The sequence below is a fragment of the Prunus persica genome, chromosome G4 (assembly GCF_000346465.2).
Source record: "Prunus persica cultivar Lovell chromosome G4, Prunus_persica_NCBIv2, whole genome shotgun sequence".
Lineage (NCBI taxonomy): Eukaryota > Viridiplantae > Streptophyta > Magnoliopsida > Rosales > Rosaceae > Prunus > Prunus persica.
In genome coordinates this window covers 18,389,942-18,416,722 of record NC_034012.1, presented here as the reverse complement: position 1 = coordinate 18,416,722, position 26,781 = coordinate 18,389,942, and the positions used below count along the sequence as shown (strand labels likewise).

Sequence of the window (26,781 nt, the reverse complement as noted above, 5' to 3'; positions counted from 1 at the left end):
TATAGATCGCATGATATTGAATGTTTATTGAAGGTTTATTGATTATTTTCTGCATGTATTTCGCATGTTATTGCTCCGATATTGAATGTTTATTGAAAGTTTATTGATTGTTTACATGTTTATTGAAGGTTTATTGATTATTAACTGCATGTATTTCGCATGTTATTGAACCGATATTGAATGTTTATTGAAGGTTTATTGATTGTTTGCTGCATGTATATCGAATGTTATTGCTCCAATATTGGATGTTTATTGGGGGCACAAATACCACTCAAGTAAGATTTAAGGGGGGAAACGGACCTTATTCTTTCTTTTAGTAGGAAGAACAACTGTTAAGTTTAATTTCCTATTCAATACGACTTCCTTATGGTTGGTGTAATTGGGGACTGATGTATATTGCATGTCTATTGTGTGTATATTGCATGTCTATTGTGTGTATATTGCGTATCTATTGTGTGTATATTGTTTGTCTGTTGTGTGTATATTGCTTGTCTGTTGCCTGTGTATTGTTGTTTATTTCCTTCGTAAGCAATAAACAATCAATACACATACAATAAATGTAAGATATACACGCAATAGAGAAGCAATATAGACGCAACAGAGATGCAATATAGACGCACCAATATACATTACTTTTATGCTACTGAGCTGCCCAAAACCAATAAAAAAAAGAAAATCAACGAATTTATTAACCGATTATAAAGGAGAGAGGGATTCAAACCCAAGAGGCGGTACGGAACCAATACGGAGTTTTTATAGCATTGCACCTGGGGACATTTTTTCATGTGTTTCTATAAAGAGGGCATGGTTGAATAAAACATTGGAGGCGAGGCCATAGCCGCTTATTCCCCTTACAGAATTACCTTATTAAGATGCAACCCATTGCGATTAATGGTGGCTTGCATAAACGATGACATATCACTTTGCAATGATGTAATACACTTAAAAAGCCATCTTCAAATCCCAATTCACATATGCAGTCTTTAAATCCCAATTCAATGCAGTTTGGTTAAGGTTATGTAAATGTCGTGAAGGAGTTAGGCTAATATTACACAGAAGTTTGTTTCATTAAATCAAAAAATACTTTACGGAACCATAAGCACATTCTATGTATGGGAATGACATGTGTCTAACTTCAAAAACTCATCTGCCTATCCATTTAGATTGCCTACGTGCAATAGATTTACAGATCCATTTACTTTTCTCCTCACCAAGCCTCAGCATCTCCATTTCAGTTTCTTCATTTTTCTGTCTATGCTCTGCATCCAACTCCATATACATTTAGCACAATATCAGAATAAACGTAGCGTAGTATCACACTAATCAAAATGAAAGCATGCATCCGCTATAATATTTGACACTATTTTGGTTCTAATTGTTATTGTCCAATAACTTAAACCTCAAATTATGTACAAAAATACACTAAGATTGAGAAAGACGAAAAAGAATAGAGGAGCAAAGGTAGAATTCGAAAAGGACCCGTAGGTCTTTATTGTGTATTTACATGAGTTTGAAATTGGACATTCCCAAAACCTATTTAATCATCATGTACCTAAACCAAGTTCAACCAATATCATGGCATGTAAGCATCTCCCCGTGTTATCTCTGCAGCAAATTTCAACCCAAAAAAGGGCATGTTCTGCGAGGTGCAAGTAGCTAACGGAATCTCAGCGCTCAAAAGCTCAATGTACTTCAACACGAACATGCCACAATCGCCTCTGAAGCAAAACAAGAACTCGATCAATTCAACTAATGACATTCTAACGTAATTGACAATTTAAAGTAATAAAATTAAATAAAAAGTTGTGCTTACTGATTAGACTATTGTGGAACATCCACACGCTTTATTGGCTACGGACACCACCAATCTCGGCTGCAATTGTTTGCATAAACACCTTCTTCATAAAAGTCGACGGTGTTGAGAAGATTTGGAATCGTAATTGAAAGCGGGGCGAGTTCTTCCTTTAAGATCTCATCTGGAATAAGTGAAACCTTTGAATCGTACACATTGATTTCACACAAAACCAGATCAATCATTACAGCCACCTAATGCTTGTACTTCGTCAACATACAAAGGGCATACACCTTATATGCGTTCTGCCAATCCATCCCACACGTCGGAACCTTGCCATTTACAACGTTCAGTAAACTGTTTCTAATTTTCCACCCAACCTGCTCTTTTTTTCTTTTATTATCCGCAAAGCAAGTACGAATGTGATTCTGTGAAATAGAAAACAATCAATGGTTAAACACCTCCACAAAGCAAGTATGGATAATTTGTAATTATTAACAGCACTTGGTCAAGGCCATGACATACCATAAAAATTACATCGGTCGTTGTCCAGTCCGATATTTCTACTTCCTCCAACTCTTGTTGTCGCTTCCGGATGAGATACAACCCCAAATCAATGTGCTGCAACATGTTTTTCTTGTCAATCTCATAATCTATGTACATTAAAACAAATACATAATCAATTAAACTTACATCTCCTTTCAGCCAACCATCAGCTTTGACGAGGGAAGTAAAGAATTCAATATCAGCTTCCACGTTGCCAAATTGCATCACCAAACTATGAATATAAAAAAGTTTTAGAACACAACAATTAAAAAATATATACACTCATGCCTTCTATCTCAAAAAACAAGGGACTTACTTCGGGTTATGGTGCCATTCCCAACAAAGTTTCAGCAATTTCACCAGATCATCATGCGGAATCGCCTTCATTGGGTCTAACATCTGAAGTCCGGTTGTCTCTGCCAGAGTTTTTGGAACTAATTCACTACCTTCAATGATCTTCCACATAGGAATGATCCTCTTCCTCTTCCGTAATTGGACCCCTTGTTCCACAGCTTTACCTTTATCATTCAACCAAATGTTCAACTAAGATAGCACAGCTGTAGGTTGATCCAAATCAATGTCCTCGAGAGTAAACTCAACCTTTGTCCCCTCCGTGCTCTCGCCAATGTCATCGCCAAGCAACATAACTTCATTATCTTCTTTCTCACATTGGTTTCTTTGCACTTCCTTTTCCTCACTTCTTTGTCTTTTCACTTCCTTGCCCTCCCTTCTTTTTCTTTGCGGATCCTCTCCCTCACTGCTTTTTCTTTGCAGTTCCTCTCCCTTACTGCTTTTTCTTTTCACTTCCTCTCCCTCACTGCTCTTTCTTTGCGCTTCCTCTCCCTTGCTGCTTTTTATTTTCACTTGCTTTCCTTCACTTCTTTTCCTTTGAGCTTCCTCTACCTCACTTGGTTTTCCTTGCACTTCACCCCCTTCAATCCCCCCCTCTTCCTTTTCCTCTCCCTCATTTCTATTACTTGGCCCTTCACCCCCTTCAATCCCTTCATCTTCCTTTTCCTCTCCCTCATTTCTGTTACTTGACTCTTCATCCCATTGAATGTCATCCATTTCCTCACCTTAAATAGATGTGAGATGACATAACGATTCGCCCTCTCTTTCAGTAAAGCTAGGTCCCTCCTTACTTCCTGCTCAAACTGAGGACCTAAACAGTGGTCCAAAAGTTTTTACATCCGTATGACCTTTAACTCAAGGACGTCTTTTTCCCGCTTTACTTGAAACAACTCAGACCTCAACAAGCTTACCATCTTGTTCAACTCATCAAGGTCAACACATGAAGAAGGAATTGACTCTGCCAAGACAACAGCAGGGCGATCCTGTGGCCAACTCCAATATGGTTGTCTCATTTCCTCTTCACTCGGACATAGCGCCCGCAACTGAACTGACTGTTTCAGAATACAGACAAGAGTCATATTCAATAATTCTACTTCATAATTTCATTGAATCTTATAAATAGTTCTAAGGGCTGCAAACCAAACCTCTTTGCTCTGGAAAAAAAAATTGTTCAACTTTCTCATCTTGAGAACAGACGTAGTAGTTCTCCATCGCAAAATACGCGGGACAGCTGTCGGATCAACAACCTTGCAGTAATTCAGGTTCGCCATTCTAGGAATTAAGTCATATACCCAAATCTACACAATTTACAGGACAAAAGTCATTATTTAAGTTTTAAAGTTCACAAAATATAATTGACATGAACATTATTACCATGTACCTGGAAAACATACGTGAAACCTTTAAAACTCCATCCACCCCTTTGCACTTCACCATGCTTATCCTTCTTGCCCTTCTCATTTCTCCGGCTTGTTCCCGTTACCTTACTTTTCCCCTTCCCTCTTCATTTTCAGAGCTTTTCACATAATTTGTTGGTGCAGAAAATAGACTGTCTTGGGTTTTATCAAAGGACACTGAACCCCACGGATACCTGTTGAACGCATCCAAGTCCTCTACAAGGGTCAGGTAATTTAGATTGATGTTCAAATGTTTGTCCCTTCCCAAAACCACTAACTCAGCAAAGTAAACAAGAGCTAGCTTGTAGATGTCATCTTCCTCTGTGCACCTCAGAAATGCTTCTTCTAAGGCATTACATGTAATTCCTTCGTCTATAAAATATCTTTTCTGAAGTCTAATTTCATCACTCTCTCCGCTGGAAACTTCAGGCACTTCCCCAAAACGAAGCCCTATGATCAAACAGAAATCCTGACGAGTGAACTGAGCAACGTCACACCCTATTAAGAAACTCAGTCCATCCAAGTCTTTCACACCCTGCCCCGCTACTCTACGCAACACAACCTCATGCACAATCTGCCCGCTAAACTGAATCTTATCTATATTCAGAAGATGGCCAAAGCATGATGTCTTGAATTGTTCTAATTGTTCCGCACTCAACTTCGCTCGAATTGCAGCTAGAGACGAATTTGCAAGTGAGCAGTTGTTCACCCGTGATGAATATGCCTCTTACTCTGGCCATACCAGCTCCACGTTGGATCCCATTTCCTGAAATACAAGATGAAATAACGTGAACACATATACTACCACGTATTTGCACAATCACATTGGTATTTACACAACTAGTGAACCAGGCACATTACAAATTTTACAAAGTACATGAGCATAGGGATTACTGATCACAGGCTTTAACATCATCAAAGCAATATGACAAATTTTGTGCAAATACCTGTTAATGCAATGATTATGTGAATTACAAACAATTTCATGTGTTTTATTTATGGATCTAAACTCCAATCAATGGTTGATGCATGAGTGAGTGTGAGTGCAATCTAGGCAAGTTCTGCACTTCACACACATGGCAATTATTGTCATCTCATACACAACACAAAATAAATAAATAAGAAATATAGTGAAAGGAAGCAAAGCAAAGCATCTACTCTGCTATTTGCTTGCTAAGTCATTGCCACATCCTTCTTTCTTTCTAGCTTTTTCTTCAGTCAGCCACAATCGTCATAGATCAACCTTTATTTCAAATGCTTTGCACTTTTATTCATGAGTTTATTATTATCTGTTCTCATTTCTCATAGGCAAATTTAGTAACAAATGAAATAATATTTATTTCAAAAAATATATAAATTCTAGCGCCAGAGAGGTACTCTGCACTCTGCACTGCTTCAAATGTGGAAGGTTTTGAGGGCGTCCTCCAATTCAACACCATTATCTTATTCATATCATTATTAACATGTTATTGATATGTTATTGATATGTGATTGACTTGATTTTCATTCGTTTTTTAACATATACCCAAGCAAAAATTAACATGCAAGTGAAGCACAAAGAAGAGATGCCAAATCCAACAACATTGATGGTACAAATTGCGGAAAACCGTTACTCTAACCCTAAACTCAAATTCCATAAATTACTCATCAAATGCTTTGTACTTCTATTCATGAGTTTATTATCATCTGTTCTCATGTTTCTCAGGCGAATTTAGTAACAAAGGAAATCATATTTATTTCAAAATATATATACATATTCTAGCGCCAGAGAGATAATCTGCACTATGCACTGCTTCAAATGTGGAAGGTTTTGAGAGCCTCCTCCAATTCAACACCATTATCTTATTCATATCATTATTGACATGTTATTGACTTGTTATTGACTTGATTTTCATTCTTTTTTTAACATATACACAAGCAAAAATTAACATGCAAGTGAAGCACAAAGAAGAGATGCCAAATCCAACAACACTGATGGTACAAATTGGGAAAAACCATTACTCTAACCCTAAACTCAAATTCCATAAATTACTCACCAAATGCTAGTTATTCAACAATCGCAAGGTGTCTGTGCGGGGTCTTTGTGTTGCTTTGCTCCACAAATGGAACCTACCACTTCCAACGAATACGGTTTCTCTCCTTCCCCTTCCACTGCTTCGCCCCTTCACTGTTTCGGAATCCACACCTTTGCCCCTTCTACTCAAATTAAATACTTTTTCAGGGTCTGGAGAACGGAGTGGCGTTCAACAGTTGCCTTCAACCGTCGTTAACCGTTGCCTTCAACCGTTTCTCAGAGATATGGGTTTTAGAGAGATGAGTTTTTTCTGTTCAAACTTCAAACTTGCCTCTTCTTCTTCTTTTTCGGACGTGCTGGATATTCAATTGGGGTTTGGGTTCCTCAACTACCCGATTGTAAAACTTTATCTCAATTCTCCCCAGCCCTTGGATTGATCTGATGGCTATAAAGTGAACCCCTTATAACTTTCCACTCATTATAGTCTGAGCAATTATATGGTTCATGGATCAATTTTAAAAATCCTCGTAGCCATATTTGGGTCCAAGTGCAAATGTTAATTTTAGAAAATTAGTGGGTTAATCAAAATTGCTCATTATTTTTCTTGGACATTGACAAAAAAAGGAAAAATGGTACAAAACCATCCAATTTTTCTCAAAGGTCATCTACCCGTGAAAATTTCAATGAGATTAAATTCAAATCTCTCAAATAAAAATTCTCAATTAGTGGGCTACACTTACCCATTAATTTCCAATTTTTCCCATGGGTCATGTACCCATGTAAATTTCTATGTTATTCAATTCAAATCTCTCAAAAACAAATTCTCAATTAATGGCCCACACTTACCCATTAATTTCTAATTTTTCCCATTGGTCATCAACCTATGGAAATCTCCAAGACCCCGTTGTCCGACTCCTTTTTCAAAGAATCCAGAAAATGAAAAACGACAACGCCCGCTCCCAAGGACCGGAGTGGGAAAAGCTTCGGCCAGGACCGTTTACCAGGCGCATCCGAGACTCTCGGCAGGATCGGGAAAGGCAGCAACTTCGTATACCGTTCTATACGGGAACGGAAGACCCCTTAACACACCTCCACTCATTTCAGTCCGCCATCGGGTGCAAGGGCCTAAGCGATGAAGGGCAGTGCCTGCTATTCCCGTCCTCCCTTACCGGGGCAGCCCTGAACTGGTTCTATCGGTTGGAGCCAGAAACAGTAGACTCGTTCGACGAACTGAAGCAGATTTTCCTCAACCACTTCACAATCCAAACAGACCGTCTTTACTCTGCCGATGATCTGTACACGATTCGACAAAGAGAGGACGAACCATTGAGAGAATACGCGGCACGCTTCAGTCACGAGTACTCAAGGTGTCCGGAAATAGACGATAGGGCAGCCTACGGCGCCTTTAAGAGTGGCCTTCGGTCCTCGCATTTCCGATACCTAGTACACAGCAGCAACTGGCGCACGTACGACGAACTGATGAAGCAGGCGGCAATCCACGCCAAGGCTGAATATTTCAACTCGAAACCCGCGGCTTCGGCACCGCGAGGAGACGCCGAACCAAGTGCTTATCCGGCAAAAGCGACACCATACGAGAGAATCGACACATACTCGGTGCGTCATAAGAGAAAAGACGACCGAGCCGACGAAGAAAGGGAAAGGGCGGTATGGTCGCAACGACAACCGAGCGCCACTGCCGAATCGTGACCACGGCAATGAAGTCTTCACCCTACTGAATACTACCTACGAGGCTGTCCTGATGAACGAACAAGAAATAATACCGAAGCCGAATCAACGAAGACCCAATCGGCAAGACAATTAGGATACCGGTAAATTCTGCCGGTACCATCAGCACAACAGCCATAATACGGGAGACTGCATAAGCCTGAGAAGAATTGTCGAACGGTTGATCAAAGAGGGGAAGCTAGATCAGTACATCGCCCGGCAGCCAACGGCGTCGGTGCCGAATTCAATTCGGCAGATAAACATGATAAGCACTATTAGCAGTGGCCCCACAATCGCGGGAATGAGCAACCGGTCAATGAAGCAATATGTGCGTGCCGCGTAATTTCCTCAGGTATTCGGCATAGAGGTGAATCGGCACCAGGAAATCCCGAAAGTTCGTTGGGAACCAATCACATTCTGCAAAGAGGAGGAAGAGGGCATCCTCTATCCCCACGACGACCCAATGATCATCCGAGCAGAAATTGCCGACTACGATGTAGGACGGGTGCTGATCGACACCGGGAGCTCGGTGAATGTGATTTTTGCCGAAGCTTTCTGAGAGATGGGAATAAAGGACAGCCAGGTCAACCGGCAGTTGACACCTTTGTTAAGTTTCTCTGGGGACCTGGTCCAGCCGGTCGGTAGTGTAAAACTGCCACTTACCTTCGGCACCACGCCGAGAAGAACGACGGTATACGATCAGTTTCTCATCGTTGACTGCCCGACGGCGTACAACGTCATAGTTGGACGAACGGCACTGACCAGGGTCAAGGCGCATCTCTCCCCCCACATGCTATTGATGAAGTTCCTGACCCCCAACGGCATAGGAGCTGTCAGGGGAAATCAGCTAAGCGCGCGGACTTGCTACGCCACGGCCATCAAGTCAACCTCCTTCCAAATCCCCGACGAGACCATGTCTGTACAGGGGATACCGAACGGTACAGGACCCGTTGACGACCCAAGAGATGAGTCCCCGACTCCTCACACACAGCCTGCCGAAGAGCTGGAGACGATAACCCTGAGCTAAGAGCAGCCCGATCGTCGGGTTAGAATCGGCACCAGACTGACCCCTGCCCTCCGAACGCAGTTTATAGACTTCTTACGGCACCATTCGGAGGTGTTCGCGTGGTCCTACGAAGACATGCCCGGCATAGACCCTGAGATCATCGGCCATAAACTCAGCATCTCCCCCGCTTACAAGCCTGTAAGACAGAAGCGCCGTTCGTATGATGCCGAACGGTACGAAGCCATGCGCACAGAAGTTGACAAACTTCAAACCATCGGCTTCATCAGGGAGGTTACGTATCCAGTATGGCTGGCAAACTCGGTCATGGTCCGGAAGGGTACAGGCGGGTGGCGAATGTGCCAAGACTATACCGATCTGAACAAGGCCTGCCCGAAGGACAGCTTCCCGTTGCCACGGATAGACCAGCTCGTGGACGCCACCGCCGGACACGAACTGCTGAGCTTCATGGACGCCTATTCGGGATACAATCAGATATTCATGCACCCCCCCCGACAGCGAACACACCGCCTTCATAACGGACAGGGGTTTGTACTGTTACAATGTCATGCCGTTCGGCCTGAAGAACGCGGGGGCAACATATCAAAGGCTCGTCAACAGAATTTTCGCCAAATACATCGGCAGCATCATGGAAGTTTACGTTGACGACATGCTAGTAAAAAGCAGAACTGCCGAAGAACACCTACACAATTTATCAATCATGTTCGGCATACTGAAAGAGTACCGGATGAGGCTGAACCCGACGAAATGCGCCTTCGGTGTATCTTCCGGGAAATTCCTCGGGTTCATGATTAGTCACAGGGGTATTGAAGCGAATCCCGAAAAAATAAAGGCAATCATCGACATGGAAAAACCGAAGACGACGAAGGACATTCAAAGCCTTACCGGACGCGTCGCGGCCCTGACTCGCTTCATCTCAAAGGCTACCGACAAATGTGTGCCGTTCTTTAAAGCTTTGAAAAGGGGCAAACAGAATATCATATGGACTGCCGAATGTGATAAAGCGTTTCAAAACTTAAAGGACTACATGGGCAGAGCACCCCTCCTGTCAAAACCACTACCTGGGGAGATTCTCTATCTATACCTTTCGGTATCTGGCACTGCTGTCAGTTCGGTATTGATCCGAAAGCCAGAAAGGGCAGAGCTACCGATTTTTTATGTCAGCAAGGCACTCCAGAGTGCTGAACTTCGGTATCCCCCATTAGAGCAGCTTGCACTAGCCCTGGTAGTCTCGGCACGAAGATTTCGGCCATACTTCCAAGCACACGGGATCAAAGTTCTGACTAACCAACCGCTTCGGCAGGTACTCCAAAAATCAGAGACTTCTAGCCGATTGATCAAGTGGGTGATCGAACTCGGAGAGTTCGACATACAATTCATGCCAAGACCCGCCGAAAAGGGTCAAGCCATTGCCGATTTCATCTCCGAGCTCACCCCATCAAAAGCACAGCTGACACCCGAGCCGGTTACCGAAATCGAAATGCCGATGGAAGTAGACGCCAAACGGTTCGACACCTCAAATCCCGTATGGATTCTGCACGTCGACGGCTCGGCAAACCAACAAGGATGCGGAGCAGGCTTGGTACTGACAACACTAGAGGGACTCAAGATCGAGTACGCCCTCCGATTCAACTTCCGAACCTCCAACAATGAAGCAGAATATGAGGCTCTCTTGGTCGGCCTTCGGTTAGCCAAGAGCATGAGTGCAAAACAAATCAGGATTCACAGTGACTCCCAGCTCATTGTGAACCAGGTAAAGGCAGACTTCGTGGCCAGAGACGCCTCCATGAACGCCTACCTTTCGTCTACCCACCAGCTGCTAAAAAACTTCCGAGCCTACGAGATCAGGCAGATCCCCAGAAGCGAAAACAGCCATGCCGATGCATTGGCACGGCTAGCTTCGGCAATAAATGATAAAATCGGAAGAAAGGTGCCAGTGGAAATTCTTGCCCAACCGAGCACGGTAGCCTCCGAAACATGTACCGTACGGTACGAGGATACATGGATGTCTCCTATCTACTCGTACCTGACCAACGACACCCTTCCAGAGGACAAGGCCCAGGCCCGAAAGCTTAGGTACCGATCGGCAAGGTACACTGTCATCAATGACGTCCTTTACAAACGTGGCTACACAACTCCATATCTCAAATGCCTTACGGCAGAACAGGGGGACTACGTCCTTCGGGAGATCCACAATGGTGTGTGCGGCGACCATTCCGGGTCCCAGTCACTCGCACACAAAGCCTTTCGGCAGGGATACTTTTGGCCGACCACGCACCAGGACGCTAGTTCGCTAGTAAGGAAGTGTGATAAATGTCAGCGCTTCGGTAACATACAGCATATCCCCGCCGAACCCCTGACACCGATCGTGAGCCCTTGGCCTTTCGCACAATGGGGACTAGACCTGATCGGTCCAATGCCACAGGGTAAAGGCCAGGTGAAATACGCCGTGGTTGCCGTTGACTACTTCACCAAATGGGTAGAGGCCGAACCTCTGGCAACCATAACGGCAGCAAGAGTGGAAGACTTCGTCTGGACTCACATTTGTTGCCGATTCGGTATACCGTATGCAATCATTACCGACAACGGCAGGCAGTTCGATTCGAAACTCTTCAGGCAATTTTGCACCCGGTTGAAAATCAACTTGTTTTTCGCATCACCGGCCCATCCCCAGTCAAACGGTCAGGTAGAAGCAATAAACAAAATCATCAAGAAACTACTGAAACGGCAGCTGGACAAAGCCAAGGGAGCCTGGCCAGAAAAGCTTCCCGAAGCACTTTGGGCCATTCGGACGTCTTACCGAATGTCCACGGGAGAGACCCCTTTCTCTTTGGCTTTCGGTTCGGAGGCTGTGGTGCCCGTGGAAATCGGTGAACCTTCCTACCGAACGGAAACTTTCACACCAAAGTCTAACAAAGAAGCACTCTCTCTAAGCCTCGATCTTCTTGAAGAGCACCGGGCACATGCTAACCTTCGGAATGAAGCCTACAAGCAACGTGTCTCTCGGTATTACGACTCCAGGGTCAGACACCGCTCATTCCGAGTCGGAGATTGGGTCATGCGGAAGGTATCCCTAGCAACCAAGGATGCCACGGAAGGAACCCTCGGACCTTCCTGGGAAGGACCTTATGAGATCATCGGTATCCTTCGATCGGGAACTTACCGCCTAAGAGACCCCAACGGCAAGACCCTCGGTCATCCTTGGAACGTGGAACATCTCAAGTACTATTTCAAGTAACCTAGCCTACGGCAGGACAAAGTTGTAACCTAACCTACGGTAGGACAAAATTGTAAACCGATTGAAATGTATTTTCCCTTCGGCAGAAATTAATAGAAAGCCTTCGGCACTATTACCCCTGAACCTCTTCAAATTACTCTGCTAGCCCACGGTAGCCACTAAGGGTGAGTTAACGTTCTACGGCACCTTTATTGGCCTACGGCAATAAATGTTTTTCGGAATCGTTACCCTACAGATTCCATCGGAACTTATCAATTTCGAACTGCCCCTTTAACGTTATAAATCCTATACGGAGTCTTTCGGCGACAAGTACGATCGGCAATTTGAAAACGGGTTCAGATTGATCAAACAGAAGATAAAAACAATAAATCAACTTTTAAATTGAGGATGCCCACGGCACCAATGTGTTCTGAATACATAAAAGCTTAAATCTAAATTTACAAACAAATCTTAAAAGAGGCCCTCAGGCTTCGTCACCAGCAGCAGCCTTGGCAGACCCGGAGCCTTCAACGGCGCCCTCCCCCTCATACTCCTCGATCATTTCCTCGGTTATCCCTTCCGGTAGGGGGGGAGGGTCGGCGATGAAGTTCAAGTTCAGCTTTTGCCCAGGGTTGTACCGCTTGAATTGGTACAACAGGTCCACCATCTCCGAGCCCACTTCCTTATCCAGAAGGACAGTGAACTCTTCAGACGAACGGTACCCCCGGATAGCTGACTGAACCGCGGCCTTGATCTCCGCAGCCTTGGCCCGTTTCGATTCCTCCAAGGCCACCTGCGCCGCTGCCTTCGCCCGCTCCGACTCCTCCAAAGCCGCCTGCACCACCTCTTTGGAAGCCTCGGCATCCTTCGTTGCCTCCAGCGCCGCCTCCAAGAGCCCATTCAACTCCTCCACCTGCCGTTCAGCAGATTCTTTCTCCTTGACCAGGTGGGCGTGCTCCTGGAGCGCTTTGCCAGCCTCGGCAACCTTGGACCTGCCGTCCTCGTACGCCTTCTTGGCGCGCTCGGCAGCAGCGATGGCCGACTTGACGCAGAGCCACATGTCCATGGATGCCTGCACAAAGCGAAGAAGGTCAGAAGCGTGCCCCACTTTAAAAAAAATAAAGGACGAAAGAAGAAAGACAATCTTACCGAGGCCTGAAGCCGGAAGGCGCCTCCTCCCGAAGAAACTTCTTCGGTAGTTCGTTGATCTTCGGCAGCTCCATCTGAGAGCCGAGGATCATATGGTTGACGAACTGGACGGTTTTCACCGGGCAGGCGATGGTGACAGCCTCGGAAGGACCGTCCTCGTCCTCCACCGCAAGGACGGCCCTGGGAACCTCCGATTGGCGAGGGCGCTTGGGGACCAGCTCGGCCTCCAGATCGATCGTCTCCGGTCGCTTGCCGGCAGCCTTGGAGGTGGCAGCCTCGACGTCCCGATGCCTCGGCGCAGCGGCTTCATCGGTAGTGCGCCTCGGAACAGCCTCGGCATCAAGCTGCCGAAGGCGATCCGCGAGGGTCTGGTCCTCCGGATCCGACACCGGCTGCCGAACGGAAGCTGCCTCGGGCTGTTTTCTCTTCTTCTTGCCCTCCAGCCCATCATCAGGCGCCTCCTGGAGGACTCGTTCATCTTCTTATGCTCGGCAGCCTTCCTAGCGTCCGTCACTGGGCAAAAATATTCGGTCAGTCGGCAAGCAAAGGCAACAAACGAAAGACAAAAAAAAAAAGAGAAAAAGATTTACTTACTCCCGGCAGGGTCGACGAGGCCGGCTTTGATGAGGTTGTCGGTGAAGAGGAAGCGCGGATAAACTCGCTCGGCAGCGGGTATTCTCAACCTCACTCGGTCAAGCTGCCGGATCTCGCTCAGCTTGGGGCTCGGCTGCTTGAGTTTGCCTGTCAAACGAAGAAAAATTAATAAAATACAAAAAGAAAGAAGATAAGCCAGTCTACCGATCGGTAGTGCGAAAACCTACCGGCAGTCTGGAATGTCGTGGGGACCAAGAAACTAGGGGGTGCTCCCGATGGCGACTCCCAATTACCGGAGAGCAATTCCTCCATGACTTCTGGGAAGTCGGCACCGAGCTAATGAAATGCCCCCGCTCGGAAGCCTTCAGGCAGTTTGCCTGAACCCAGCCGCCGTGATCGGTGCTCTTGGACTTGGTGACGCTGTACAAGTACGAGAACTGCTCGTAGGAAGGCTCCCCCTCCTCGGCAATCCCGAACGCAGCGATCACCCCCATCAAGGCCACCCAGAAGTTGGGGTTGTACTGGCCGGGAGCGTACCCGATCTGGGCAAGGATCTTCTGCACTGCAGGTTGCAACGGCAACTAACTCCTTGCAGAAGAACGTCGGTGAAGAAAGTCACTTCACCGTTCGTCGGCTCGATGAGGGATTCGACGGGGCTCGGTATCCTCATCCTCACCGAGTCCGGAATGAGGTACTCGGCCCTAATCTTTTCCAACTCCCGTTCGGTGATCTTATTGGGCTCCAGGTAGTCGACCCCGAACAGAGTCTTCTGGGGCACACCCACCGGTACCCTAGGCGGCCCTCGGTGGACGATAGTTACCCTCGGCCGGGAGGGACCGGCAGTGCCCTCACTACGACCGGAGGTGGAGGCCTCAGGCTGGTGCTCGAACGGCCCGACACGGGTACCGTCCTTGTACATCGCGACCAAGGGTAGCGGTTGCCTCGTCATGAGCCCCTTGCCGATGCCGTGGGTGGGAGCGGAGTTCACCTCTTCAACGAATAACTCGGTATCGGTGTCTTCTCCACCCTCGGTGCCGAGGCTCATGGCGCCACTGGACGTATCCCAGCCCGAGGACAGTTCCCCATCGAAAGCGTTGGGCTCACTGCCGAACGACGACTCGCTATTGGACATCTACAAAACAGAGAAAGGGATACTAAGGCTCGTGCCACACTATCCTACCGATACCTACATCACTACCTATGGCCACTAGACTACCGAAGGAAAATCCTATTTTACGATCGGCTAGCCTACGCCATAAGGAGACATACAACCAAATAAGAAGAGAGTTAAGGGTATCGAACGGTATCTTACCTTGAGTAGTATGGGATGATTGGGTTGCCGTTCACTATCTTCGGAAATCGCCTCGAGTGCCGAAAACTGCGCTAAAGAATCGCCTGGATTGCCGTTCACCCACTTCGAAAGTCGCCTACTCAGAGCTCTCGCGCTAACTCACAATTGCAAAGTGAGCCTTACGCCCGGAGCCATCTCTATTATAGAGGGAGAGGTGTAACGGTACGCCTCGAAAGACTAAACGGCTCATCAATGCGCCGTCATAAGTAATTTCGCTGGCCACGCGTCACCTGATGAATGGCGCCGCAGACTGCACGCCAGGCACGGAAGACGAAGCGCCTCACTGCCCCTAAACCCTCTCAGCCTCAACGACCCTTCGAGTCCCAGGCCAATCTCCTCGGGACGAACCTACCGAACGACAGGTTATCCTCCGAACCGCCATGGAGAACTAAATTCCCTCCCGAAGGACCTTCGGAAGAGAACTTGGGGGACTACTATTTATACCGTAAATAAACGGCCTATGACCACCGAACACGTGGACAGGATCGATACTGATCACAGAACCCCTTCGGGATTCCCCCTACCGAAGCCATCTATCTTGGCCCTTTTACCATCAGACACGTGTCATGCTCACAATCCATGTCCAGAGTCCCACATCGGAAATATGAGCACAGTGCACACCTCCCAAGGCCTATATAAGGAGACCCATATCCCCAAAAGGAGGGGATCAGAACTAACGGTACGCTATCGATTGATCTGTCAGTTAAACATTACTAAATCCGTACTTACTTAAGCATCGGAGAGCCTTCGGCCGGTACCACACCGGTACCCTAAGGACTTACCGAACGTGACCTTTTGTAGGTACTCTCCCTTCTGCAGTAGGACATCTACCGAGGACAGTCACCTACCGAAGGCCTAAAATCACTAAGTTGACGAAATACATCAGGAACCATTTTTTCGCATCAACACAACCTATTAGCTCTCCTCTTGACAAATACTTTAGAATGGAAGAATTTAGTTTTTTTTTTTTTTCCGAAGCTTCCTTAAACCTCGGATTCATTCCCCATCAAAACGCGGTGTCTAATACTCTTCACGTAACGCCTCCTCCAACACATCAACACGAATTTGTGAACTCCGCCACTCTCTTCGTCACCAATCCAAAATCCCTTTTCTAACCCACTGTAATTTCTGAACTACCTGCAGGCTTTGTGATCCCCCAAATTGCTTCCTCCCTTGCTCTTTAACTACTTGACTAAAGCCATCAATAGTGTTCCAACGTGAGTTATAAATGAACTGTTTCTGCCACCGCTTTGGGACACCTTGAGTTTGTAGTAATAGCATAGCATGATTTGACCCTTCCACGATAAGATGATGCAATTTCACTGCTAGGTATAAATGAATCCGCTTTGGGACACCCTCCAGATCTTGTTAACTCATCCCTAGCCATTTTATGCTGCCATTACTATATTGTGCCTTGTTTTGTTGTCCCAGCTATTCAATGAGTGGCCCCAAATTGAATGCATCAGACCCTTGTGTTAAGCTAGCATGTTGCACATGTTCATCTTGTATATCCTCTTCACAATGAGCGTACACCACTCTCTCCAAACCCTCAACACCATCCCCAACTCCTTCCATGACCTCCACGTTTAAATCTATTCCCAAACCATTTTCCTCAGAAACTATAACAGTTTCTCTAAGTTCACTCTCATTTACTCCTTGTTCTTGTTGTCCAACATACACATTCTCTTGTATCAAATTCTCACTACGCTCATTAGCCAAAGATTGCTCACCCATTCTCCCTAAGAGGCCAGCATTTTGAGCCTTTTCCCTAATTCTACGACTCATTTCCTCATCTTTGTGGGTATTTCGAATTCTTTCTACCAACAAACCACTCTTGGAAGAAGCCTTACAATATGCAGCATTGAAATCTTTCCAATTGCTGCAACGCCCTCTATTTCTTCTATCCCTACTCCAGGAATCCTACTCTTCCCTACTCCATGGAGGTTCTCTGTGTCGTCGCCATTCAAACCTCATCCCCCTTGTCATGGTGTCAGTTGAAGAGTCAGTCTGCGACCGCGGGCCATTAGTACAGAGTCTTCTATCCCTCCTATCTTCCTCAGCTTCCAATCCCGAGACAACAATTAAACACTCTGTGGACACCACTCCTCCCCCTTGCTGTCTTTCAAGCTTCTCCACACAAACTCTGCTAGGGTGACCTAGACACCCACAAATAAAACAATATTATAGGATGTATTGATATCGAAATTGCACCCAGATAGATCCCTCGTCCGGAAACTCCACAAAAGCTCCGCGCATCAAAGGTTGTTCAATCGGCATCCGAGTGCGTATGCGTAGAAACTACCTAATACATTTCTCCCCTTCTGCCTGGTCCACCTCTACCACTTGCCCCATTAGTGACCCAATTTTCCGAGCCACCATAGTAGTCTTGTTCATAATAGGTATGCCATGGAGTTGTACCCAAAACACTGCACGACTCAGGTCAACACTGCGAGCATCCATTCCAGGTCGAACCCTCGACTACAACCACTAAGCAATGGCGGAAAGTCCATGGTTCCATCTCCACAACTCGAAGTTTATCCTTCAGATTCTCAAACTGAATCAGGAATCTATCATCTCCAATTTCTTTTATCGAAACCCCATCCATACCTCGCCACAGACATGCAAAAACTCCCATAAAACTCTCTCGACTCACAACTTTATGTGTCACAACCCTAGCTGCCAGGGTAAATTGCGAGCCCTTTAGCGGATCAATGGATTCTGTCTCGTCGATACAGATACCAACACGTTCTTTCTCAGACAAATGTACGTAGTCTCGCACCAAATTTTTTCTCCAACTCCTCCATCCTGTAGCTTATACTTCAGCTGTCCATGCTATGCAAGCAACCACCTTTGTAAAAATCTCGCCTTTCTAATTGAAGTGCATCCACCGCTTACGAATCAAGATTGATCGTGATGTCCTTGTATAAGACGAGAAGGCACAGACAACAGCCAAGGGATCAGAGTGCCCCAAACTATAGTCGCCTTTACCAAAACCCTAAACCCTCCTCTCCGTTCGGGAGTCTCATGTTGGTCTGTGGTAAGAGTAGCATTACTCAACCTTAAATGTGACCATTATTAAAAGAATAATGCTACTCTTACCACATTCTCATACCACTTTATGTGGCAGATGAGATCAACAACCACATCAATTAAAATTATTTAATATTTTCTTTTCTTTTATGATTTATTAACACTTTAAAAAAACTGTTAATTAAAATTTCTTTATTAAAATACACTTCATTGATTTAATTGATATGGACATGCCACATCATGTGGTATAGAAATATGGAATAAAAATATAGCAAGTGTAACATTACTCTTATTAAAAATGTTAAACTAATAAATATTGACCTAAATTTAGTTTGTTTCTCATTTTTATTAAATAATACCAAAATTAAGGGTTGACAAATGATTGTTTTGTAACCATTATTAAAAGAATAATGCTACTCTTACCACATTTGTATACCACCTTATGTGGCAGATGAGGTGGACAACCACATCAATTACAATTATTTAATATTTTCTTTTCTTTTATGATTTATTAACACTTTAAAAAAATCGTTAATTAAACTTTCTTTATTAAAATACGAGTAATGTTACACTTACCACATTTTTATCCCACATTTCTATACCATATGATGTGGATGTCCATATTATATGTCACATCACTTAAATCAATGAAGTGTATTTTAATTAAGACAATTAGAAAAATAAATATTGGAATAAATCATAAAATAATTTTATTTGATGTGGCTGTCCACCTCAACTACCACATAAGATGGTATAAAGATGTGGTATAAAAATGTGGTAAGAGTAGCATTTCATTGATTTAATTGATATCGACATGCCACATCATGTGGTATAAAAATGTGGGATAAAAATATAGCAAGTGTAACATTACTCTTATTAAAAACTAGCCTCTCTGCACTCGCTTCCGCGCCTATGAGAGGCTTTTTAAATTAAAATTTATTTTAGATTTAAAAAAGATAATGGGTAGTTGTGTTCCATAAAAATAGGATTCATTATCTGATTTTTCTTTTAATTTTAATTTTTTTAATATGAAAAGGTGTGAATTTATCATATTATCCTCATTTAATTAATAATTTTAATTCTTAATGTTTGGATTAACCAAGGGCATTTTATGGTATTATGAATGTTTCACCATTCTCTGCCTTTTGCTTTATATATACTAGCCTCTCTGCACGCGCTTCTGCGCTAGCGAGAGGCTTTTTTTAAAAAAATTTAAATTTATTTTAGAATTAAAAAAGATAATGGATAGTTGTGTTCCATAAAAATAGGATCCATTATCTGAATTTTCTTTTAATTTTAATTTTTTTTAATATGAAAAATTGTGAATTTACCATATTATCCTCATTTAATTAATAATTTTAATTCTTAATGTTTGCATTAACCAAGGGCATTTTCTGGTATTTTGAATGTTTCACAATTCTCTGCCTTTTGCTTTATATATATAGATATAGATATAGATGTTAAACTAATAAATATTGACCTAAATTTAGTTTGTTTCTCATTTTTATTAAATAATACCAAAATTAAGGGTTGACAAATGGTTGTTTTGTAAATAATTACATAACTAGCCTCTCTGCACACGCTTCCACGCCTGCGAGAGGCTTTTTTTTTTAAAAAAATTTTAATTTATTTTAAAATTAAAAAAGGTAATGGGTAGTTGTGTTCCATAAAAATAGGATCCATTATCTGATTTTTCTTTTAATTTTAATTTTTTTTAATATGAAAAAAATGTGAATTTATCATATTATCCTCATTTAAATAATTTCAATTCTTAATGTTTGCATTAACCAAGGGCATTTTCTGGTATTTTGAATGTTTCACCATTTTCTGCATTTTGCTTTTTATATATAGACTAGCCCCTTGACACATGCTCACGCATGTGCCAATTGGTTTTCTTTTTCTTTTTTATTTTATTTTTAGAATTAATAAAAGATAACAGGGTAGTTATGTTCCATAAAAGTAGGACCTATTATCTTATTTTGTTTTTAATTTTAATTTTTTTAATATTAAAAAATGTGAATTTACCATATTATCCTCATTTAATTAATAATTTCAATTCTTAATGTTTGAATTAACAAAGGGCATTTTCTGGTATTTTGAATGTTTCACCATTCTCTGCCTTTTGCTTTATATATATAGATGAATGGAGAAAATGTTTCTTTTGGTAAAAAAGATAACAAATGGATATTAATGGGGTATAATGGGCATTGAGAAAAATCAACCTATCTAGCTCAAACAATCATCTGACACATCATCACGACCATTAATTCAAATTTTTATATAAACCCAAAAATGGCTCAAATTGATCTTAAAAACCCAGGTTTTGCCCAATGAATGTTTGAAATTTTGGGTTAATATCTAATTTTATTTATTTATTTTATTAGTACCAATTAGAAAAATTAAATTCCAATAAGCAAATTTTATTAGATCTAATAAGTACCTTGTGTCTGAATTGAGAAATTCTATGGCTCGAATCTTTAGTATTCTCTTATTTATTACCAGTGTTTATTTATGATTTCTTTTTTCTATCTTATTGGTCCTTATTTACGATATCAGCATATCAATTTACGCTTAGCCTATTTTTTTTTTTTTATACCCTTTTTTTCTTTTATTCATTAATTAACTTGTCATTATCACATAAGTTGTCACATCATGTGGTGAGCTAATGTGGTTAATTAATAGTATTGTTCAAATAATTTTGATAAAAAAAATGTGTTCAAATAACATTTTTACAAGTATTATCTATAAATAAAGACTTCAAAAAATAACAATTTGTTGAAATAAAAGGCACGGTTCGTTGTTGCGTTACAATGCTTTTCCTATTATTTGTTTTGTTATGTACGGTTCGAATGAGGCAAACGTAGGCCTAATTATTGAAAGGGACACAACATACGTGGTGGGTCTCCCAGTAGATTTTCTGCTCTCATGGCTCTAACGCATTGAGCAGTGCTGTAGCGGTAACTGGATAAAGTTGAACCGAGCACAGACTGAGAACCAACCTCACTATCTTTAGCAGCACAAAAAAATAAAAATAAAACTTCAAAGAAGAAGGAAAAAGGAAGACTTAAAAGTTAAAACCCCCCAAGGAGGGGTTTATTATATTGCTGTTGGTGGATGCTTCAGTGCAAGTTTTTCTTTCTCTTCAATGGAATGTTGTTCTTCTTTAAGCTTTTGCGTACCCAAAAGACCTTTACCATTAATCAGAACTGCATTATTTAGTAGCATTTGCAGTAGCAGTAGGAAGCAGCAGATGCCCATTGTCCAACTCTCTGCAATTTCTTACAAAAAATTCATTAACTCTGCTTTGGATGAAACCAAACGCCACACCCATTTGGCACCTTCTCCCTTGCAGGTATGTACTCTCCTAAAACTGATATGGGTTCTTCTTAGATTGGTTTGATTTGAATTGTTCCTTTTGGTACTGAAAAACTTGGATGAGTAAATCTTTTTTTTTTTTTTTTAAATTTCCAAGTTACTAAATGCTGGTTTTGGTTCTCAGCTGCTGGATCGCCCTCTGAAAAATTATTCGGTCTTGTGCTTTTTGTTTTTGTGTGCGTTAATTTGTGCATGTAAAGATAAATTGATGCTTTTCTGGTACAATAATCAAATTATTTCGTGGGTGTTGTTCCTTTTAACTGATGACTTAATCCGTGAGAAGAAGCAGATAGGGAACTTATGGTATGAAGATCAGTAAATGCACTTATTGGAAGCTAATATATGAAAAATACTACTAAACACTTCAGACTTTGCTTGGAAGTCATAAATGAACTTAATCGAGCAGCTTCCTCCCATATTTTAACTGAGCTTACTATGTTGTCTGCTGCTGATTGCCAATGGTGTGGAGTGCCAAGTCATTCCTTATAATCATTATCATTATACATCACCAATACAAGTGCTTAATTTAACCGGATTGTTCACCATATGTGGGAGAAAAGGAATACTTGGTATTAGAATATAAAATATCTCTTGGCCCCCATTCTAATAGCTTAAGTTTTTAGAAGTAGTGGTAAAGCAACATAGCTTTTGTGGTCGGAAGATGTTGAGTTCAAATCTTTCAAACTACAATCTCCCAATTTGTGCGTCTGGTTTGGAAGCTGCTTTCAGTCCTTCCATTGGGTGTCAAGTCACATAACTGATGATCCTTTCTGAGGTTTCAGGGATCTCTTCTTTGAGTCTGATCTATGATTAAAGGGCCAGAAGGGGCTTGGGACCTCAGGCATACAGCTAGTGCTAGGCCTGAGTATTCAGGTTGAGCTAGTATTTGGGACCTAAGATGTGAGCATTGCGAGTGCTCAAATCAAGATTGACCTCAGGTCAAGCTACCATCTTTTCCTTTTGGCGACACCCAAGGTGATCATCCTCGACCAAGGTGAGAGGCATTGTCTAGGGTGCTAGGGTAGGTGGTCAGGTCATTCAGTCCTATAGTTGAAGAGGACTATTTTGGCTTTATGTGGCTCGTCCTGATTGGTGGTTGATTTTTTTTTCTCAACATTTCCAAAAATCACCGAGTATTTGTACTGTGTTTTATTGTTTTTATTACTAAGTTCTGTTTCATAATAAAAAAAATTATGCTTAAGCATGCGCTTTCTTGGTACACTTCTCTATCTTTCACTGTGTGAACATAGTTGGCTGAAAGCACCGTAGTATTCGATTATCCAAATCCTGTCAAAAATAGAATTGTATCCTCAGAACATGACATTGACATGTTAGCTGATGGAACATTGATTGTAGATGCAATTCACCAAGAATAGAATTCAATTGTATTGATTTTATGCAGCTTTTTCTTATGCATTATTTGGACTAGATCAGCTTTCAAAAGGTTTGCAATTTCATGTTGGCCATTTCTTGAACTATTTAACTTTTTCATTTTTGAGAACTCTTTGATGCTGTGATAGTATATACAATTGTGAATATTTCACCAATGATTATTACCTGTCATCATGTTTATTATTTCTGCTATTCATGACTAGCATTCCATTGTGTCTTGTCAGGAAAGATATAATTCTAGGATCTCAATGGATGGTAAATCAGAGATTGAAATGTTGTCATTCGAAGCTACTAAAGTTAGGCTTCTGCGTAGCCTTTGCATTGAGAGTCAAACAATGCAGGTATCATGCTGTAATTTGTCACTTTGTTTAAGCTATATTGTGAGCTATAGAAGAGCTCACAGTGACTCCATTTGATTTAATAATTTTGTTTTGTTTTATTTGTTAATGCTATAATACTGGTGCAATGATGTCAACTACCTAGTACTCTACCATTGTTATATTTTCAAAATGTTGTCACCTGCATATTAAAATAAAGATAGTTCATTTGGGGGTTGCTTGTTGAATTGATGGATGAAATCTCTTACAGATCAGTTGGAAATCATCTATAGGATAATACATATATTCTTCAAAATTGTTGTGTGTGCAATGTGTTGTAGCCCCATTCATACTCATTTTCTTGACAAGAGGCTGATTGGTTTTTATCTACGGTAATTTGGTTACTGACTAGTTTCAGCGTTAAATTTACGTTGTCATGCGAGAATATTTCTCACTCTTGACACTATGAAGGTACTAGAGTATCACATGATTTTGTTTAGCAATTAGAATTAGAAAGTGAACCGTAAACTGAGTTGAAGCCATATTGTTATTGAAATTTTCTGTCTCAAAGTTCAAGATTTTTCATGTGATTATTTTTCCTTTTAGTTATTTTTGTTTTTCCTGTAAGTGACAGTTCACATATTACTATTCTAGTAGGAAAAAAATATATATATATAAATGTAATTTCAATTGGTATCCCCATAATCTGTACTCAAATATCTGATATCACATAAACAATAAGAGAAAACATTGGAAGTTAGGCTAGTAGAAAGTATGTCTCCTGAAGGTTTAGTTATTTGTTCCAACTGATAACTAGTTAGGAGATGGTGAAATTATCGATTTCAAGTTTCAATGTACACATTACATGGACCATGAATTAAAAGTAACCAATGAATAATTGATAACATGATATTTTGCTCTAATACTATAATAATTGATAAATAACCAATGAATTTAAAAGCTGAAGCTGCTAGGAGATGATCTGAGAATTAGTAAGATCTTGGTCATGGCCTGAGAATCTGTAGGCTTGATGAGATTAGGTTTGGAAACCTCGATTGACAGGCCTTCCTCAAAGCATGTGCATATATTGTATATTTTGTTAAGATCTATGACACATTTCACACTTTGCACTGCCAATAACTGTTGTATCGTAAATCATGTGCAGGTTTTGGATTTTGCTGTCTTCCCAGAACCAGAATTTGATATGCCCATATTTTGTGCCAACTTCTTCAGCAGTGCAAATACGAACATAGTTGTTCTGTAAGCTCTTATTTATTAATTGTTTAAAAGTAATCATAGGACTACGGTTCTTTTATGACAATATCATTACGTTAATCTTAAACATCATTACTGATAGTGTTGTCTTCCCTCAACTGAGAAATATCCCAACCAAGTTACTGTTCTAAAAATATGTAGTAAAACTCAATAGAAAAATGAAAAGTAATTCCCATTGTACATGAGTAGGTAATGCTGACATGATGTTATACTTTACTATTCAATGCTTTTGCAACATCTGGCTATCCAGATACATATTTTGCTATAAATTAGCTCGAACTTTAGTACATCTATATATAGAAAAGAAGTCCAACTTTCTGTTGTGATACATTGATAAATTATTGGTCTTTTTTTGTTCGTGTTGGGCGTGCTGCATCTAGAAACTCCACCATTTACTCTCTTTTGATGCCGAATGACACTTACAGTATGTTTTTGTTCTCAAATTGATAATTTTAGTACATCATAACTATATTTTTCTCACTGAAGCCGTTTTGGTATCATGTATAAATATGGAATACTTTAAATTTGCAGCTTACCCGTAATTGATCATTTATAGGGACCTCAATCCCTTGCATGATGTCATCAGTCAAAGAGATTACAAAGAAAAATACTATAAAGGCCTAATACCTCTTGGCCTTAAATATGCTGAGGTAAGTAGAATGATTCGAACTAGAACATATAATGTAAATGCTGATCCCGTGGTTATTTTCATATCCTTTCTAAAAGATATGGCATCATGACTGAACACAGATTTCGTGCAGCTTTTACCCTGGGGAGGAAAGCTTACTAGCGAGTCATTAAAATTTTTTTCACCAATTGTGATATGGACAAGATTTACATCAAGCTCCTACAAATATGATGTTTTATATTCTGCATTCATGGATTATTACAAGGTTATGTTTGATGGCTTTTATGTCCCAAAATTTTTGTTTATGATATTTTCTCTCTGCTAAGTGGAATTGAATATCAACATTTATATGGTACTTCCTATATCAATTAAACTGTAGAATTCCAAGTTGTCATGTGTTAGAACTTCCTCTTGCTCCTGCAGGCGTGGCTTGAGCTGATGGACCAAGCAGTAGTGGAGACAAATGCCTCTAAAATTATGTGTAACCGTGAAGCACAACATAGATATCTAACATGGAGAGCAGAGAAGGTGATTAATTCTCTTTGCCAGGTTTATTGTTACATGCATCCTTTCTTGTGTATGGATTCCTTGTGATTCATATTAGGACCTTGGAACGGATTTTTTGGGAAGTCATGGTTCATGTCTTTGGTTTACTCACTCTCAAATCTAAAAATTCAGTGTTTTAAGTTAAAAGAACAAAGAAAAGGAAAGCAATTATTTTCTTCGAATGTTTTAGATGCATCACTGAAAGTATCATAAGAGTATGAAGAATAAAATAATAGACCAGTGCATATTGTTCTGAAAGCTGTTCAGTCTCACTTATAGGGCCTTCAGAACAGAACTGTTGTTGAATTCATAATGGAAATTCAGTATTTTCAATTATACCAAACAAGTTGTACCCAAAAAAAAAATTTATTCTATCTAATAAGTTAAATTATAATAGAAAATTATTTTTTTAAAAGAATTTTTAGATATCAAATGATAGTTATGGTGGCTCTCTTGATTGCCTTTGACTTTTATAGCTTAATCCCCTATTATCTGTTTTTGTGACTTATTTTGTTGAGACAACATGTGACATCAGGATCCTGGGCATGGACTTCTAAAAAAGTTGATTGGGGAGACACAAGCAAAGGTATTGGACATTGATGAGTTTGATTTTGTTACATGAGTGCAGTTTCTGACTTAAAATAATCTCTAGGACTTGCTGGTGAACTTCCTCTTTAATGGAATTGATGAACTAGGAAGCAAAAGCTTCCTAGATTACTTTCCTGAGTACTGCTGCGAGGACGGGACTATAAATCAGAGTCGCAGTATAATTGGAAAGTCTTTTGAAAGTCGCCCTTGGGATGGGAAAGGAGAATTTATTAGTAACAGTTTTGAAAATTAGATTGCAGTTTTGTGTTCCAATCTGTTGCACTTGTTTTCCCTTTGTGGATGTTTTTCCTTTCTTCTTTTGGAATGCAGATGTTGTATATAGTAATTACTTTTGCTAAAACAGAAAACGCTAATCGGACTCTGTGTTGTGCAGTTCAATTATTTTAGTGACAAGGTTGGGCCAGTTTTACTTTGTGCAGTTCAATCATATTCTGTCATTCATATAAGAA

The 26,781-nt window shown here is 41.5% G+C and overlaps 2 protein-coding genes across 2 annotated transcripts; both read left to right on the top strand.

Annotated features, from left to right (window-relative positions):
- LOC109948679 lies at window positions 9,397–12,087 on the top strand. Its single transcript, XM_020562374.1, has one exon. It carries the CDS (start codon window positions 9,397–9,399, stop codon window positions 12,085–12,087), a length of 2,691 nt encoding a protein of 896 aa, XP_020417963.1.
- On the top strand, window positions 21,030–26,756 carry LOC18778367 (phytochromobilin:ferredoxin oxidoreductase, chloroplastic). Its single transcript, XM_007211515.2, has 8 exons — window positions 21,030–21,542; window positions 23,182–23,298; window positions 24,440–24,534; window positions 25,106–25,199; window positions 25,311–25,442; window positions 25,601–25,705; window positions 26,259–26,309; window positions 26,376–26,756. The coding sequence occupies exons 1-8, from the start codon at window positions 21,336–21,338 to the stop codon at window positions 26,562–26,564; spliced, it is 990 nt and encodes a 329-aa protein (XP_007211577.1). The 5' UTR covers window positions 21,030–21,335; the 3' UTR covers window positions 26,565–26,756.

What these genes read in the sequence shown, in the direction of transcription:
- LOC18778367 (XM_007211515.2), top strand. Translation starts at nt 21,336, where the DNA reads ATGGAATGTTGTTCTTCTTTAAGCTTTTGCGTACCCAAAAGACCTTTA. An exon ending in TTGAGAGTCAAACAATGCAG is followed by an intron (nt 23,299 to 24,439) that starts GTATCATGCTGT and finishes AATCATGTGCAG; the next exon opens with GTTTTGGATTTTGCTGTCTT. An exon ending in TTGGGGAGACACAAGCAAAG is followed by an intron (nt 26,310 to 26,375) that starts GTATTGGACATT and finishes AATAATCTCTAG; the next exon opens with GACTTGCTGGTGAACTTCCT.
- LOC109948679 (XM_020562374.1), top strand. Translation starts at nt 9,397, where the DNA reads ATGCCGTTCGGCCTGAAGAACGCGGGGGCAACATATCAAAGGCTCGTC.